At 46.2% G+C, this 18,896-nt stretch overlaps 2 protein-coding genes across 9 annotated transcripts in view; both read right to left on the bottom strand.

Annotated features, from left to right (window-relative positions):
- The window catches only part of ANKLE2 (ankyrin repeat and LEM domain containing 2), a 29,046-nt gene extending 27,908 nt beyond the window's left edge, over positions 1-1,138 (bottom strand). The window contains exon 1 of the mRNA XM_037014335.2: positions 861-1,138. Within this exon, the coding sequence (XP_036870230.1) occupies positions 861-1,047 (187 nt within the window). The 5' untranslated portion in view covers positions 1,048-1,138. The remainder of the gene's footprint in view (positions 1-860) is intronic.
- Positions 1,139-8,581: 7,443 nt separating this feature from the next.
- The window catches only part of GOLGA3 (golgin A3), a 41,217-nt gene continuing 30,902 nt past the window's right edge, over positions 8,582-18,896 (bottom strand). For 7 of the 8 annotated variants that reach the window (XM_073223848.1, XM_073223845.1, XM_073223846.1 and 4 more), the window contains 9 exons: positions 18,447-18,590; positions 17,523-17,720; positions 16,508-16,624; positions 14,522-14,661; positions 13,759-13,891; positions 13,409-13,531; positions 12,480-12,644; positions 11,529-11,692; positions 8,582-10,865 (listed from right to left, as the gene is read on the bottom strand). In XM_073223848.1, coding sequence (XP_073079949.1) covers positions 10,679-10,865; positions 11,529-11,692; positions 12,480-12,644; positions 13,409-13,531; positions 13,759-13,891; positions 14,522-14,661; positions 16,508-16,624; positions 17,523-17,720; positions 18,447-18,590 — 1,371 coding nt within the window. In that variant the 3' untranslated portion in view covers positions 8,582-10,678. Of the gene's footprint in view, positions 10,866-11,528; positions 11,693-12,479; positions 12,645-13,408; positions 13,532-13,758; positions 13,892-14,520; positions 14,662-16,507; positions 16,625-17,359; positions 17,425-17,522; positions 17,721-18,446; positions 18,591-18,896 lie in introns of those variants that run through there. The other variant, XR_012125933.1, reaches the window with a different exon arrangement.

Here is an 18,896-nt window from a genome sequence, read left to right on the forward strand (position 1 = left end):
TCAGGGTAATTTTTAGTCTTCGTGTCTTGGACACAGCTTTTGGCACACTATTGACAGTGTAACTGGACAAATCTGCATGCTGTTTACTAGAGGCACCACCTAAAGCTTTCTTAAGGGATGACAGAAGGTAAAATCATCAGCAACTCAACAGGCCTCCATTACCAGCTGGCAGGGCCCCTGCCTGTTTCCTCAGCTATAAAGCCAGGACAAGAGATCAGTCACCCCTAAGGATCTCTTTAGCTTTTAAAACCCTGAGACTGTAAGATGGAGCCGTTCTGCTTTCTGCTAATGAAATTGCATCTTCCTATCCGGATACTTGAGAAACTCCTGTTTTCCTCCAGGAAGAAACCAGACTTCTGGGCAAGGGGGTGAAGGGGGCGTGAATGAGAGTTCCGGGATGGATGCAGGGGGACACTGCCTGCCAGGCCAAAGACTGTGCGAGGGTGAGCGCAGGAACGAGATCCGCACCGACTTTGGGGCCACGGGGTTGGGGCTTCCACTCAAATTAAGGATTCAAAAAGATAAACAAGCTAACAAACAAAACTGCCCACGAGCAGGGTACTAGTGCTTCCAGCCTCACAGTTTTTCCTTCGTTTGTATGTTGAGGACTTCTGAGTTTTACTCCAGATCTTTTTCCAGAACACCAGTCCCAGGCGGGGGCGCCCGGCAAAGGAACGAGGCCTGAGAGGGGAGATGAGGCCGGAGGGTGGGGAGACGAAAGAGGAGAGGAGGGGCAAGGGCAGGTGGCCGGAAACGGGGGGAGGGGAGAGGAGACGAAAGGAAAAGGGAACGAATGGAAAGGGGAGGTGACCCGCGAGGGGACCGGCGGGGAGAGGGGCCCGGCAGCCGACCTGACTTACCTGGGTCGGGAGCCGGATCCGCGGCCGCGTGGGGCGATGGGGCGGGGCGCCCGCTCCGGCCCAGGCCGTGCGACCGCTTCTCCAGCCGCCGCACCAGCCAGCGCACCGCGATCAACAGCACCGAAGCGCCCAGCAGCTCCCAGGCCAGCGCCGCCCACTCGGCAGCCGCCAGCCGCGGCCACAGCATCGCCACCGCCGCCCGCCGCCCGCCGCCGCGGCCCCACCTCAGGACCCCGCGCAGCGTCCGGGCTGTCCGCGCCACTGCCTGGCGGCGCCACGCCCGGAAGCGTCCGGCGCGGGGCCGAGGCTGCACTCGCGGGACCGGATGCTCGTCACTACACCCGGCGGTCCTGAGAGGGAGCGCGGCCCCGGATTCGGCCCTGGCGGCGCGGGGCGGGAGAACGCGCCGTCAGGAGGTGGCGCGGACAGCCCGGACGCGGCGCGGGGTCCTGAGGCGACCGGCCAGGCGCGGGCTCTGGGTGGGAAGGAGCCCCGCTCTGGGGTCTAGGACTTGCGGGTCCGGAGAAGGGCGGCTAGTGATCGCGTCCGGGCTGCGGTTAGGCCGGTTTCGTGGCAAACTGTGCCGGGGTCTGGGTGGGCACGGGCCGCTCGCGGAGTCGCAGTGACCCAGAATCTCCAGACAGAGTGGGCTTTGATTCTAAGTAACGCTGGAACAGCAGAGGTCCTGGTAGCTGGGGCTCCTGAGAACCAGTCCGCGGAGAGTGAGCCTCACGCCGGGGCTTCGAAAGCCGGATGACTCACCCCCTCCATTCCTGCGGGTCTGAACTCACCTTCTGGCGGCCAAGCTGAGGGGCTGGGGTCCCCCAGACAGAGCCGATTGGAAGCAGCTGCCTGACCCCTGCCTTTGACGGTCTCCCCAAGGTACAGGAGGCAGGGTGGAACCGGGTGACTGTTAAAAACACAGGCCCAACGTAGGTTTACTTCTGCTGGGCCCAGTCACCAAACTGGGGCTTAATGCCCAACCTAATTGTAGTTTCTGCCACTTCCGGGAGTGGAATTTTAAACCAATCGGTTTGGAACTGCCTAGTGATCTTCGGAAACCCCCCTGTTCCTCCTAAGGGAGGGTGACCTTACCTGAAACAATATCTGGTCTCTTGATAACACTATGTCTCACTTTCTTGTGTATAAAAACCTTCCATTTTTTACAGCACATTGGAGCATTTTTCTACTTGGTAGATGGGATGCTGTCTGATTCATGAAACGGTTAATAAAGCCAATTAGGTACTCAAATTTGCTTGACTGAATTTTGTTTTTTAACACTATGAATTGTGAGTTTTGGTTTTTAACACTGTGTATTGGCTCCAGAAAGTTTAGGGGCTGATAGAAGGGAAGAAGCATGCTGTGTTGTCACACAGCCAGGTGTGCTTGTCCCAACTCTGTACAGTAAAAGGGTGAGTTTTACTGTGTAATTTATACATTATTTAAATGGAAAAAAAAGACCTAAAGAAATACAGTTGACATCCCTGATTTAAAAAAAGTTTTGTATGGTACTAACAACCAATTGGGCACAATGGAAGAGTGATTTTGGGAATGGGTGAAATGTAGATCAAAACCACAATTAAATACTGCTTTTCACCCACCAAAATGGTTAGAATTTGAAGATTGGCAATACCAATTTTGATAAGGATGTGGAATGGTTTTGGAATTCTTACATGCTGCTGTTGGAAGTGTAAAATGAGTTAACCACTGTAGGATATAGGCAGTTTCATGTGAAGTAGAATATGAACCTCCTTATGGTTCTGCAGCTCTCCATGGGAAAATAGAAGCCCACAGTGGTTGCTTTTACATGGTTAACTGGGAAGGGGCATAAAGAAACAATTAGGAAAGAAATACGACCCACATCTTGCTTGGGTTGATGACACAAGTACACACTGGTAGACATTTGTCAAAAAACCAAATTGTACACTTAAAATCTGTGCCTTTTTTAGCATAAACCTTGTGTACATTTTAAAAGGAATACAAGTGCGCCTTGTTAGAATGAGATCTTACTGTTTGTTTTTACTGAGTACCCTGAGAATATGTCTCTGCAGCTGCACCCCCATTTTTACCTTTTTATGAATAAGTGCCACACCACTTGGGCTTAAATCCTGTCTGCCCCCTACCTGTAACTTTGAGTGAACCTAATTTAAATAGTGGGTGATAATCACACCTATCTCAGAGGTGAGGTCTTTGCTATAGAGGCTTAATAAATGTTAGCTGTTACTACTACTTTCACAGTTAGAAAAACATAAAAGTCATATATTTTTATGCATTTATGGGGCATAGGGTCATCTCCATCATACAGAATTGTGTTCTAAATCCCAATAGTTCAGAGAGGAGAGAACTCATTTGAAAGATTGTGAATTGAATGCCAGGGATGCAAGGAAGGTACAACATTCAAAAATCCATCAACATAACCACATCAACAAAAAGAAGGACAAAAACCACATGATCATCTCCATAGTTGCTGAAAAAGCATTTGACAAAATTCAACATCCATTCATGATAAAAACTCTCAACAAAGTGGGTATAGAGGGCAAGTACCTCAACATAATAAAGGCTATATATGACAAACCCACAGCCAACATTATACTTAACAGTGAGAAGCTGAAAGCTTTTCCTTTGAGATCGGGAACAACACAAGGATGCCCACCCTCCCCACTTCTATTCAACATAGTACTGGAGGTCCTAGCCACAGCAATTAGACAACACAAAGAAATAAAAGGCATCCAGATTGGCAAGGAAGAAGTTTAACTGTCCCTGTTTGCAGATGAAATGATATTGTACATAAAAAACCCTAAATACTCCACTCCAAAATGACTAGATCTAATATATGAATTCAGCAAAGTTGCAGGATACAAAATTAACACGCAGAAATCTGTGACATTCCTATACACTAACAATGAACTAGCAGAAAGAGAAATTAGGAAAACAATTCCATTCAAAGTTGTATCAAAAAGAAAAAAATACCTAGAAATAAATCTAACAAAGGAAGTGAAAGACCTATACTCTGAAAACTACAAGACACTCATGAGAGAAATTAAAGAAGATACCAATAAATGGAAATACATCCCGTACTCATGGATAGGAAGAATTAATATTGTCAAAATGGCCATCCTGCCTAAAGCAATCTACAGATTCAATGCAATCCTTATCAAAATACCAACAGCATTCTTCAATGAAATCTTTCTAAAACTCATATGGAACCACAAAAGACCCCAAATAGCCAAAGCAATTCTGAGAAGGAAGAATAAAGCTGGGGGGATTATACTCGCCAAATTCAAGCTCTACTACAAAGCCACAGTAATCAAGACAATTTGGTACTGGCACAAGAACAGACCCATAGACCAGTGGAACAGACTAGAGAGCCCAGACATAAACCCAACCATATATGGTCAATTAATATATGATAAAGGTCCCATGGACATACAATGGGGAAATGACAGCCTCTTCAACAGGTAGTGTTGGCAAAACTGGACAGTTACATGCAAGAGAGTGAAACTGGATTATTGTTAAACCCCATACACATAAGTAAACTCGGAATGGATCAAAGACCTGAATATAAGTCATGAAACCATAAAACTCTTAGAAGACAGCATAGGCAAAAATCTCCTGAATATAAGCATGAGCAACTTATTCCTGAACACATCTCCTTGAACAAGGGAAACAAAAGCAAAAATGAACACATGGGACTACATCAAACTAAAAAGTTTCTATATGTCAAAGGATACCATCAACAGAACAAAAACGCATCCTACGGTATGGGAGAATATATTTGTAGATGACATACCCGACAAGGGGTTAACATCCACAATATATAAAGAACTCACATGCCTCAACACCCAAAAAGCAGATAACCTGATTAAAAAATGGTTAGAGGATATGAAGAGACAGTTCTCCAAAGAAGAAATTCAGATTGCCAACAGACACATGAAAAGATGCTCCACAGCACTAATCATCAGGGAAATGCAAATTAAAACCACAATGAGATATCACCTCACACCAGTAAGGACTGCCACCATCCAAAAGACAAACAACAAATGATGGCAAGGTTGTGGAGAAAGGGGAGCCCTCCTACATTGCTGGTTGGAATGTAAGCTAGTTTAACCACTGTGGAAAGCAGTATGGAGGTTCCTCAAAAAACTAAAAATAGAAATACCATTTGACCCGGGAATCCCACTCCTTGGAATTTACCCAAAGAATACAACTTCTCAGATTCCAAAAGACATATGCACCCCTATGTTTACTGCAGCACTATTTACAATAGCCAAGATATATGGAAGCAACCTAAGTGTACATCAGTAGATGAATGGATAAAGATGAGGTGGTACATATACAGAATGGAATACTATTCAGCCATAAGAAAGAAACAAATCCTATCATTTGCAACAACATGGTTGGAGCTGGAGGATGTTATATGCTCAGTGAAATAAGTCAGGCAGAGAAAGACAAGTGCCAAATGACTTCTGTCATTTGTGGAGTATAACAATGAAGCAAAACTAAAGGAACAAAATAGCAGCAGACTCAGAGACTCCAAGAAGGGGCTAGCGGTTACCAAAGGGAGGGATGGGGGAGGAAGGCCGGGAGGGAGGGAGAAGGTGATTGAGGGGTATTATGTTTAGTACACATGGGGTAGAGGATTATGGGGAAAACAGTGTAGCACAGAGAAGGCAAATAGTGAATCTGTGGCATCTTACTACACTGATGGACTAGTACCTGCATTGGGGTATGGGGGGGGACTTGAGAATATGGGTAAAGGTAGTCACCACATTGTTTTTCATGTGAAACCTTCAAAAAAGTGTATATCAATAATACCTTAATAAAAAAAAATAAGGACTCTCCAGAAATAACTATAATAAAAAGACATAGCACTCCACCCCCTGCTTTACATACTCACGGTAGTTCCAGTAAAATAGCTCTGAAAAAATACAACGCAAAATGGTATAAACTTAGTTCCATATATATAAAGGGAAGAAACATTTTGAGTTGGGGGTCAGGGAAGGTTTTGTAAAGGAGAGAGCAACTGAGCTAGGTCTGTTTCCTGCTGTCTCATTGCTAGAGGACGCCAGCCATGTGTGGGAGTCTCCTACCTGTGATAGCCACACTCCTTCCTGGTTCCAACACTTCATGTTGGGGGCTTCAGATCTGCCCTTGTGTGGCATCTACACCTAAGAAATCACCAAATCCTACTTATCAGGCTTCTTCCCCATGGAGAGCTGGTTTATAAGCAGCTCTGGATATAAAGCTTGACAGCCACAGGCATTGACATCTACTCAGTGAGTGAAAGCCAGGCAGAGGCAGCACAGGGCAAGGAAAGCCAGCGAGATGTCCAGCAAGGCCCGTGCTTACACTGGTCAGGTGAGGCTGGGTCATGTTGCAGTAACAAATAATCCTGAAGTCTCCAGAGGCTGCAAAGAACAAGGCTAATTTCTTGCTCTTACTTCCACCCATGCTGGCCGCCGTAGTACTATGGCCATAGTGGGGGGTTTCATTGGAGCCAGTCAATGCTCTGGCCCAGAAAGGACACAGCCTGTGGCACCATCTCACTGGCTTGAGCTGAGCTTCCTGCTCAACAATGTGTATCTGCCATCTCCCTGGGAGGCAGAGGAAGAGGAATACCTGGAAGAAGGAACTAGTGCTTACTACTTAATAAATGCTGAATGAGCTAAGAAGTAAAGCTGGAGAGGCTGATTAGGGCCAGAGGGTAGTGGGTTTGAAAGCCAAGCTGTGTGCACTCAAGTGATCCTGCAGGGTCGGTGGGCCACTAGAATCAATGAGCAAATGTGTCCTTCAGACAGGAGTGGCAGGATAGTTCTGAAGGCCAGCAGACCATTACAGGGCTAGCTCCATAGCTAAGCTGGGTTGTAAGCTGATGCAGAGAAAGGAGAAGGAGAGAAAGGAGAGGCAGGGAGCTGTGGGTGTGGGCTGGGACAAGGATGTCATGGATGGCCTGAGTAACCGTGTCACTAGCACAGAGAAGTTAATCAAAGTACTGTTTCTGGATGAAGGTGAGCTATTTAGCTTTTGACACACTGAGGTTTAAGTACTGGGAAAGCATTTCAAAACATCTATCAAGCATTTAGAAATGCACATTAAAGCTCATTTAAGGTTCATAAAATTAAAGTCCTGTGAGACACTTTATCAGCCAGGTATTATCTATCCCTCTGTGGAGTTCTGACCAGATTGTATGTAAAAAGCCTGCAGTTCATTTCCTCCAGCAATTCCCCGCTAAGTGGAGAGCTGAGTAGATCAGAACCTCCAGGTGTTTCCTGAAGCTGCCACCCACTCTCTCCCTACATGCTGCTGGATACACACACTTCCAACTGGCCCTGAAGCATGTGTTCTGGAGGGATGTGAGCTCTCCACCTCAAGCTCCCCAAGCTCCGGGAGGCGCCACCTTAGCCTGGAGACAAGGGCTTGCACAGGAGATCCACTGCACACCAAACAGGCAAATAAAGGCACCAGGAACAGTTTAATATCCCCCGTTTCCAGGAAAAGTTGTTGCCAAGTACGTTTTACCAGAATCTGCAACACTCATTAAGTGAAAACATGCATAAAGTCAAGCAGAATTCCAATAAATGCTGCTTCCAGTATTAGAACTTATTGATTGCTGAGAATTCATCTAGGAAATGCTTGACCACTCTTCTGATAGCTATTGTGTTTATCCACTGATCTGGATGGCAATGGTGGAATGAATCCTATTTACGCATCTCACATAATTTGCATGAAGTCTGAGATTTCTTTGTGAACTACTTTTTAAATACAGAACATCCCATTAGTGGTAAATCCTTGATCCTACACTGAATGCACATTCCTGCCAATATTGTCAGCCCTCTAAGCCACTTTATAGGTAAAAATAAAAAGTTCAGGTACATTTAACCAGTCCCTTCGTAATTATTGAGGAGAAAAACCGCATTGCATCCTCAATATTTCAGGAAGTTAAGGTCATAAAAGGAGATGGTCAGATCTAATTTTCATTTATATCTGTGTAGTAAATGTATTACTTGATCCTTGATTACCAGAAGCTAATAAAGTGGAGTCATAGGAAAAAATGTGCAAATCCAACTACAGAATCACATTCTGTGATCACTGGTTTACTTCCCTTTTTCTGTATGCTTTTTACCATGCTGGTTACTAATGATAACACTTAACTGGAAAATCTGTATTATCTGGCCTGATGTTTGAAAAGACAGGTGAAACTGGAGAACTACAAAATCAAGACTGAGATTACTGCCCAACTGCTATGGCCATGAGCACAGTATCCTGTGTCCAGGGCTGCGGTGAGGCTGCTCAAGCGCTGTGTCTAGGGCATGTCCAGGGCTATGTTCAGAGCTACGTCTAGGACATTTTCAGACTGGCTGAGGACCCTCCCACAGAGGTAGTGGGTGAGGATGCACATCTCTGGCCTCCAGGCCACTGCCTCCTTTTCTCCAGGTTGCCTCAGCCGTACATCCCTGTGTTCCCATAGCTGCTTTAGCTCCTGGTACTTGCATATGGCAGCAAGTGAAGGGTGGGCTCCCAGGAAGAGATACCTGTGAGATGCTACCGTCAAGGCCAACCACACATTACGACTCCAAAGCTGTATGAAACTTTGGCTGAACAATAAAATTCTTTTAAGGCAAGCATTTGAACAAAATTTGTAACAACATGAGATAAAAGTTACTCCCAAATATGACAAAACACACACATTAAAATGAAGGCCCCACTGAAATACAACAATCTTTAACAAAAAATAGTTTATTGCACAAAATTTAAGAAATTCCCAAGCACACTTAAATTTCTAAGAAAGTCAACATGCTTTTTAAAATCACAATTCATTGTGCACAGTGACAACTTTCCCCTGAGCACCCAACCTGAGGACTCCCTTTTGAAAAATTTTTTGGTAGAAATGAGTAACTTAAAGCCACCAACCTGTCCAGAACCTGTAAAATGTCACCGTCCAGGATCCCATCATAAGCCAGGACACCACCACGGACTCTCCTGGAGCCTGTCTGCATGGGGCTCGAGGGCCACTCACCTCGAGCCCCAGGACGCATGTCATTTGTCACCCAGACTACTCCGCTCCCTTTTGCCATTAGGAATCTTCATGTGACGTTTAACGTTTGCTAAACACTCATGGAAGCAGGATGAACATTGCAGTGACTTTGCGAACTTAGGGCCTCGGCAGTCACGGTGTACCAGTGCCTTCACCACGAGAGGTTCCGTCTTCTGGGGGAATCCGGGCCATAGGAGTCTCATCTAAGTGCGGCAGCCTTTTTCACCTGGGAGCTGCCAGCCCGGGCATCTGCCTGACAGCCACAACACAAGGATCTTCAGAAGATAAGAAAAGCAGCGACTCAATAGCCACAGGCCGTTTCCTACTCCAGACACGGTACCCAGGTTGGCCTGTAGTGAACCCTCAGCAAATTCCCTCCCCACGCCCACCCCAGAGATATGGAGCTCTGGGTACAGAGCTGATGGAGAAGCCCCTGGAGACAGGTCTCCTCCGGGCTGGAGTGGAGCTCACTGGGGACCAAGTGGGGGCAGCAACAGCCTGAGCAGGGTAGGAACTGTTGTCAGGTGTGCACTTGCACAGTGAAGCACAAGCCCATCACACAAAGTGCCTACTCGCGCAACGGGCCCACACCACACCCACAAGACGTGCCAATGCACACTCAAGGACCTCATGCACAAGTATGCAAGGTGTTCATGCCCATGTGCCAACACATACACGCACGCCTAGGAGCAGGAACCCACACCATGCACACCCACACACAGTACCCACACAGGAGCACACACCACGCACATGCACAGGTGGGCAAGCAGAGCCTGTTGCAGAAGGAAGGGGTGCCCACTTGCTCCAAGTAGGCCCTGTGGGTGACCTGGCTCTGCACTGTGCAGAGGGGAGCACAGCCGATCTAAGGACAGACCTGCCATTTTCTCCAACGGGCGGGGCATTGTTATGGCGGCTTCTAGACTTAAAAGTGTGTGGGTGCCTTTGGGGAAATACTGGGCATGCTGACTGTGGAGCGGCTATGGGGCTGGGGCTCCGGGCAGTCCCTCCAGATAGCGGCCTTGGGTGGAAGGAGGCTGCGACCCTCTGAGGGTGGCCTCATGGGAGACCAGGCCAGACGTGCTGGGCAAAGAAGCACACCAATACAGCAAAACCAAAACAACCCTTCTAAGAATATGTGGTTTTAGAAGGCAGAGTAAATAAAATAATTGTATTTCTTAAAATACAATTTCCGACTGACACCTGAATCCTACTGTATATTAATATCCTGACAGTGGACTTTCAAAGGCAGTCAAAAATCAATTCATGTCATTCTTAAATAATATGAACTTATACTTTTTAAAGATTAGATTACGATTTTCAGTATTTATATACAACCCTCTTGGGCAGGATGCCTAGTGAAAATTATAAAATATAAACCAAAGGTGCAAATAAAGTTCCGTTCCTGCAGGGAGGTGAAGCTTTCACTGAATCAAACAGAAAGTAAGAAACCAGACCTGCTAGTGCCCTTTCCACTCGTGACTGGCTGGCTGGCTCAAGGCAATCTCTCCTTCACAAATAACCCTTCAGGCACATTCAAAAACTTTTCATTAAGATCTAAACTAGGTTTTTAAGATTTGGTCATTTTGTGGGAGAAGCTGTGATCTACAAATGACTATTTCTCTAAGCCTTGGCTCTTATGTGTTATTTTACCCCTTGTAAAGGCAAATGTAAAACTTAACTTCCATCTCTTACAAAAACATAGATCACAAAATTCAATAAATAATATTGATAAAGAATATTCCTTTCAGTAGTTACAAACACTCCAGGTGCAGATGTGTGGCAGTCACTGTTCCAGTCCCTCTCTGGGGGTCCTGCTCTGACTATGTAGCTCTGTGTCTCCTCTGGGGTTGGTGTGGTCTCCTGGGGGAGCAGGGATGGCGGTGGGGTCCCCCTGAGTCCACGATGACAGTGACTCATGCACCGTGACAGTGTGTGCCTCCATCTGGCGCTGCAGGCTGTCCATCTCCTGCCTGGGGAGACAGGAAGCAAGGAAGGAAGGAATGCCAGTTAAAGAGCCAGGAAACATGCTGTCCCTTCCCAGGCAGTCCATTAACATGCACGTGGACCCTGACATGCCTGAATGGAACTTGCCTGAACTGGACAGCAGTTCATTCATGCATCTGTGGCACCTTCAGGGGCCAACTGAACCTCTCTGATTGGGACCAGCAAAACCAATGGTAGTCACAGAACTTAACGGACTCTCAAAATATTATTCCCTGTAATCAATAGGCCAAATGGTTCCAAATACATGGATTTAGGCTCAGGAAGAATGTGGGAAAGGCAGAGTCAAGGATCTGTTAACATGGCATCCACTTACAGGGTCCAAAAAGATGTCCCCACGTGGCCATGTCCTCCAAACATTGGCCTCATGTTGACGGGAACAAAATGTCAGCTTTGGGGTATCTAAGGGATTAGGTCCTGGTGACTTGAGGGTTTCTCAGGGTCGTTTAGCTCTAGGCAATTCTCACCTTACAACATGGATTGAGAGGTGAGTGACCCCAATTAACATTAACACAGACTTGCTCAGTCTCTGCTGGGCATTCAATGCTGGCAACAGAGAAGATGCCTCCAATTTAAACATGTGATTTACTTTTAAAGAATAAGTGAAACAGAGCTCAGAACATGCAGCATACTTCAGTTGCTGGAGACAGCTGTTGAGGTTCTTGAGGGGCTCCTTGCTCACAGCAGGTGGGGGCCGCAGCAGCTCCTCCAGCAGCCAGGCTGGGACTGGGCAGTCAGGGATCTTAACTGGTGTCACGGGACTGGAAGAGCCAGCCTCACCTTTGAGTTCCTTCCTCTGTTTTTAAAAACACAGTGTTAGGGAAAGCCTCTCCTCGAAGGCTGACGCCCCACCCTGTCCTGTCAGTCTGTACTGCCACAGGTGCTCTCGGGGGTCTCCCCAGCTCAACTTCCTGGATGGCCTGTTCCTGTTTTTGTTTTGTGGCAGCAACACTGGCAGCCACAGGGGCCCAAGGAATGCTGGCTGATATCAATAGGCCTCCTCCTAATGCACATGACTGAGTATAAACCATGCAGTCCTAGCTCCTCAGGAGGACAGAGCTGAATTTTAAAGGGCAGCTCCCACAGAGGGGCTTTCCATGAAGACCACAGCCTTGACTCTGAGTTTCCCTAAGAGATTAAGTCAGTTTTCCAACTCATCCTAGGACTTCAGACTTTTTCCACAGATAGGCAAACGATGCTAAATAAACCTGTGAATCTTAGCAGTCTTGCACTGGAACGTATTTCTCTAGACCAAGTGGGGAAACAAGCATTAAGTTCGCATCTGGGCAGAGCCCACGACAGTAGTGCTGTCCCGACTGGGCTTGCCCAGCAGGCAGGGGCTCGGTGCCACAGGCAAACCATGCCCTCATTGGGTTTACAGCAAGATGGTATGAAAGAAGCAAGCATTCTCTTGGAAAAGGTACCAAAATAAAATGATTGGCCTGTTGTCTAAGCAGAATATTCCATCTTCATTTATTTCCACACAATAGTTGCTCAATGTTGGTTAAATATAACTTTGTGTCTGAAAGCCTAGGAAATCTGCCAACCTCCCGTCCAAACAAAGCTAGAGTGGGCTCAGTCACCATCTTGGCTGTGCTGCGTCGTAGGTCCAGCTTGAGCTGCTGGTTTTGCTGGAGTAGAGTCTTCATGTTGTTCTTCAGTTCTGACACTTTAGCTTGAAGCATAAATTTATCTTTCTGGGTCATGGACAGGTCTTCCTGCACCATCTCCAACTCAGATTTGATATTCTACAGAAAAGGAAGTCAGATTTTTAAAAGATAAAAGATCTTAAGCACACTGATAAGATCTTGGTTTGTATGTCGCAACTCTAAGGGGCTAATAACACAACACTAATTTTTATATGATGAAGTATGTGATGCTCCCATCTCAGCATAATTCCTCTGAATAGTCTAAACTGCAAAGCACCCAGCTGTATCATGCCCTCAATCTTCTTATCCAAGTTTCAGAGCCTGTGTGAGGAACCCATAATACTCCCATATCTGCATTCTACGATAAACCCCAAAAGTCACAAGTTTAAATTCCAAGGTCAGCTACTACAAGAAACCTGTTACTAAGGAGAAATATAAATCAATTCTAATTGCTATTCAAGCCACACATTTACAATCAAGAATCTTAGCAACAGTTATGTTCCTGATCATTTCCTCAAGACTGTACATAGATTTCCTTGTGGAAAAATTTATCACAAAGTGGTAAACTTTTCACATGTACAGTCTCACTAACTGGGCTTCATGAGATCCCATTTCCGGTACTTGTCACAGCTCAGCCCCAGGTGTGGCACTGGGGCCGTGGTCTGCTCAGTCTCCTTAGCCGGTTGGCTTGGACTTCTTTCTGAAATGGGGTCAAGTTGGCAGAATGGCTTGGTGGGAGCCTTCAATTCATGGCCAGCTCAAGTTTCACACTCGGCATGCTGCCTGGGGCCAGTGTTGTGACCATCAGCCAACCTGGGCAATGCTGCCTCTGCCTCTGCCCCAGGACCCTGCCCAACACATACCTGCAGCAGCTGTTGTATACCATCCAATTCTTTTTTATTTTGTTGTTCAGTCAAGTCCAGCTGCTGCTTTAAGGATTGGATTTCTCTCTCTTTCTGATCTACCTCCCATTTGAGATTTTCCATCTAGAGGAGGGAGAAAAGTCATAGGACCAAAAACATTTAAAATGGCTTTTTTGCACTACACAGTTGCTTGAACTCTATCTCTGTGATTGTTTAATAATCATCCTTAGAAAAAATTAACATCCCTTTCCAAGTGGACAGTGAATGAGAAACTCAGTGTGCTCAGCAGCAGAGTCTGGCTCTGCAGGCCCTGGTAAGTGGAGACGTAATGCTGCCCTGGAGGCTCTCACCTCTTGGTTTCCTATGGGCTGTTTGTTTAGCTGCTCATCTAGCTGCTTCTGTAGGAGCTGAAGCTGGGCTCGGGCCTCTGCCAACTCTGCCTGGAACTGTGCGATTTCCTGGAAATGTTTCCCATCCTGAATCCTGATGTAAAAAACAGGGAAGAATGAAATCACAGCATCCTTCCAACTTTCCTTTCCACTCAGAAATGTCAGCTCAGTGTTATACATCCTGGGTGAGACTTCCAATGACAAAAACTCATATACTCACTCTAGGCAGGGACTGTTTTAGGAGCTTTACAATGTACTGTCTGGACTAATACCAACAAAACCCCTGTGAGGAATGCTTCCTTAGCTACTTTACAGACTGTGGTGCCTTAGGGACTAATGCACATGCACTGCCCAACATGTATCCCTACACATGTCCACCTGGAGGCTGCCCTAACCAGAGTCCACAGTGAGTCAGGGGCAGAGGGCCACTGCTCTCAGGCCAGTGCTCCTCACCCTGGGAGACTCTTGAGGACTGTTCTCAACAAAGGACCAGCAAGGTGCAGAGAGTCCAGCAGCATCAGGACTGAAATTTCAGAGTTAAGCTGCAGGCTTCTGAGACAGGAATCAGGTACAACCTCCTGAGATTTGCCACCAGCATACAAGGTGATCTGCTAAAACACAGGTGACCCTAATGTGTTGAATGTGCTCATTAGAGATGGAGCAGGAGCCTTATGAGGACATTGAGTGGTCCTGCTCTGCCCTGCTCAGCCTGCCTGGCACTCACTGGAGAGCGTGGGCCTCGGCCTGCAGCTCCTGCATCAGGTGCTCCTTGGCCTGCAGCTCCTTCTTCACCTCGCTCAGCTCCAAGGTGGCAGCCTTCAGGTGGCGGCGGTTATGTCCTGCTTCTGCCTTGGCAGCAGTGACCTAGGAGGGACACCAACACTGTCAAGTACAAACGCAAGAACAATGCATAAGATGCCCAGTGCGTTGCCTGTGCTGGGTGAGAGCTACCTGCCAGCCCCCAGCTGCTGCTCCTGCAGGGTTTTCTCCCAAAGCCTCTTGAGTTCCCCGTAAAAGACTCAAGTACCTAACCCTTGCTTGGCATCAAACATGCAACATGCAGCTGCTGGAATTTGCTGAATGAACAAATAAATTGTTCAAGATTTTCTTGGTCTAAATAGTATAGTCTTCTTCAAATATACCTGCATATTTCTGGTTAAATTTATTTATAGTTCATGTATTTGGGGAAGAATTTACTTTTCCTTCACACTAACTGTAATAAAGCTACTGATTGTTATCCATTTATGATTAACTGGCCTTTTCATAATTAACAATTGTTTCTCTCAAGGTTTCTGAGGAGAAAAGCAAATTCTCAGAATTTAATGACTTCTCCATTTTTCCTAATAATTTAGTTTTCTTGTTCAACTGCACCAGCAAGCTCATTTAAAAAAAGCTTAATAAAAATATTTATAACATGACAGATGAACATAGGAAAAACTCTTATAAATAAGTAAAAAATTCCAAAAGAAGACATTAATAGTGGTTGTCCATAGGTAGAGATTCAAGATGACCTGTACTTTTTCTTTTTTTTACTAGCATGTACTCTTTTTATAATCAGGACAGTCAGACTAACTGCACTTGGAACACAAGAACAGGAAATAAATAAGCATCATTCACAATTACTGCCCTTAAAGAAATCAAGTCATATATACATTATTTCCCCAGAACTTTCAATTACAAATTTCCTAGTTTTTAAGGCAAGAATAAAATTAGTGGTACCTGAGCACAGAGCAAAAGACAGGAAGTTGGGGTCAGAAAAGGAGGGAGTGCAACTGATCAGCTCAGAACTGTCAGACCTGCATCATCTCCACTCACAGACTACAGATAAGGCTGAAGCAGGTCAAGAACAAGCCAGTAATTGTTCATATCAAAATATTCTTAATATATCTTAAAACTAGTTTTATCTTTAGAAAGTTTTACTGTCTCATTCAAGAAATAAAGAACTATTTCTTTCCATGTCTACTACATAATCATGGAGAAATTTTTAAAGGATGTGGCAAAACCCAGGTCACACATATCCTTGGACATGTCAAGCATATTCTGAGCACCTGCTCTGTGCCAGACATGGGGATATGACAATAAATGAGGGACAGCCCTCATGATGAGAAAGCTCTACAGACACAACAGACAAGGCTCTGTAGTGAGAACACATTGTGTGAGGTCTGCTCTAGCTTGCAGGGGTATTAAGGGCAGGCCTCTCTGATGGATGACTGATCCCATGCACTGGTAAACACGTGATGGAAAGCAGCCAGCTAGGAATGCTGCCCCATATGCAGAAAATGACAAAGGGTCTATGCAACCACCTTTCTTGGTTGCTTTTTTAACATTTTTTTTACAAATGGGGTCATACATTGTTCTGTAGTTTGCTCTTTAAACTCAACACTACATGCAGGACATCTTTTCCTAGCAAAATGCCTATCTATGGAGCTCTGCGTGCATTTCTTAGACCCTCACTAGTGCATCTCAGTTTAATCCAAGCCCACTCTTCTACTGATAAGCATTAGGCTTCTCTGCAGCTTCTCACTGTCACTAATGCCGCAGTGACACTTTTGTTCTCAGAACATGTCAGCCAAGGTATTCATATGGTTAATTTTTGGAAAGGAACTGATATGTCAAGGGTACCCACACTCAGTTTTTAGACACTGAGATACTGCATTCCAAAGGTTCCTTGAGGCTGCAGTTTAGAACCAGTCAGAAGGTGGCCACATACCTGTTCCTTGAGGCTGTGTACTTTCACCTTTTCTTTCTCCAGTGCAGCCTGTAAAGCTTGGACAAGCTGCTTCATCTGGCGGTCCTCTTCCTCTTTACGTTGCAAAACTGCCTGCACCTACACACATTGCAGAAGTGGTAGGTGAGGAAGGATGTCAAATTCCAAAAGCCTGCAGAGCCCCAGCGGCAGCATGACTGTGCTGACCAAGGCCACTTGGGGAACCTAGGAGCATGGCAGCACAACATCACAGTATGTTACCCGCTGGTATACCAGCTAAGAAAGCAGGGAGAATTCTATTTCTGGAGAGCACTTACAGAAACAGAAATCTGAGATTGTAGGGGTGCAGTCATATGATCACATTCAAGTATATAGCTAGGAACTCAAAAGATGCACACTGATCAGGGGTTGTAAGTGCAGATGCCCTCATGGAGAGGGAGGTAATGCCACTGGGATGTGGTGGTGAGCTAGTGTCAAATGGAAGTCCGCAAGCCCTCCAATTGCTAGGTAACTCATGGCAGGGCTGGATTTGGCTGCAAATGGCCACTGGGAGACTTTCAGAAATGCTGACTCTTCTCAATCACCTAAGAGGTTACAGAGCCTGAGAAGTAAGAACTGAGTCTGAAACAAGAACCTTGCCAGGTTTTGAATCCTAGTCTGCATTTCATGAGACCCTCAGGTAAGAGTCCCTTATGCAGAGTGTAGATGCCTTGAGCTGTGTCACCAGGAGTGGCCCACCCACAAGGGAACTGATGGACTAACGATCATTCTTCCATGACTCAGTTATGGGGGAGTGAGAAGTTCCCTAGCTCTACCCCCGATCTCAGAGTTAGGAAGGGAGGCTTGGGAATTCACCAGATCCTTTGAGCCTCTGTTTCTGCATCTCTGAGATGGAGGTGTAACATTTTCCTTGCAGGAAGCTGTGATGATTAAATACAGACAATACTGGTAAGATGTTCAGAGCACTTCCTGGTGTCCAGTAAGTCTCCCTCTGCTTCTGGTAAATGAGTTTGCATACCTGAAGATTCAACTGAACGAGATCTGCTTCCCTCTTGGCTAAAGCTGTCTCTAAGATGCCGTTGTGTTCCCGCAAAGCTGTGTTGGACTGTCCAAGGCCAGTAAGCTTCCCTCTCTCATGCTCTAATTCCAGAGCCAACTTCTTATTTGACTCTTCAAGGTGCTTTATCTTCCTCCTAAAACCCCTGGATTCTTGAAGCTGAAACAAACCAAAGTCACTGTGAAGTTATGTAATTATGTTCTGGGTGACAGAGCAATCACAGCCAGAAACAGAATTGCTAACACTGGAACACAATAAATGACCCTGGAGCCCATGAGCCACACCAGCTGCAGCATGCTTGCCTCATGGCTACCTTTGGGTTCCCTGCAAGCTTCACAGTCAACACCCAGCCTGCTCCTGGGGACCATATGCTCCTGGAGGAGCATGTCTAGGTCACAACTCAGGTGGCCTTGGGGCTGAATGTGACACAGAGCTGGTGAACAATGCACAGAGCCCTGCATGCTGACAGCCACACTGGAGCCTTGGGACCCTATGCAGAGCCCTTGGTGGTTTCACCAAGCTATTGTGTGTGGCACCTTCTTGAAGCCACAACTGTTTCAGGGAGTAAGAATTACATGGAGTTTTTTTGAAGGTGTAAATCAGTTTGAGCTGGGTTTCTTGTTACTTGCAACCAAAGCATTCTAAATGGGAGCACAGCTGCCCCTAAGAACTCTGACAACCACCGCACGAAGCAATGAACACAGTTGTCCTTGCTAGAGCACTTGTGCTGCGAGATGCATGGGGGTGTTTGGACATGCAGGTGGTCAAAGATCCAAGGAAGAGGTCAGACACAGAAATGCAGAGTGGCAATGCCCAGCAGTCAGGCCCCTACACCAGGGCAGTGTGGCCTGTCTCCTTGACTTACTGCAGGGGAGCTCAGCCTACCTCGTCCTCTAGCTCCAGCACCTTCTCCTGGTGCTCCTCCAACTCCTGGCTAGTCAGCGTGATGACATCCTGGAGCTCCTTCTCCAGCATCATCTTGCTGTGGCCAACGGTCTGCAGCTCTACCTCCAGGGCCTGGATTCTCTCCTAACAGCCATGGTGAGAGGTGAGTTTTGTTCTGGGCCTCAAAATGGCCACATGACAGGTGCCTCCCTTTCCTCCCAGGGTAGCCATGTATCACACCTATGGTGTGAGGCTGCTGGCCATTGTACAGCACTTCTCTTTCCTTAAAGGACTTGATCAACTGGCCAAAGCAAACACATGTTAATGACTCACAAATAACTTCTCCCATTAAAGGCTTTGAAAATACAGAAAAATTTTGACTTGCAGTTAAGGCTACAAATTACTATCTGTGGCAAGTAAGTTGAACCAAGCATAGTATGATGAGTACCA

This window comes from Manis javanica, chromosome 15 (assembly GCF_040802235.1).
Source record: "Manis javanica isolate MJ-LG chromosome 15, MJ_LKY, whole genome shotgun sequence".
Lineage (NCBI taxonomy): Eukaryota > Metazoa > Chordata > Mammalia > Pholidota > Manidae > Manis > Manis javanica.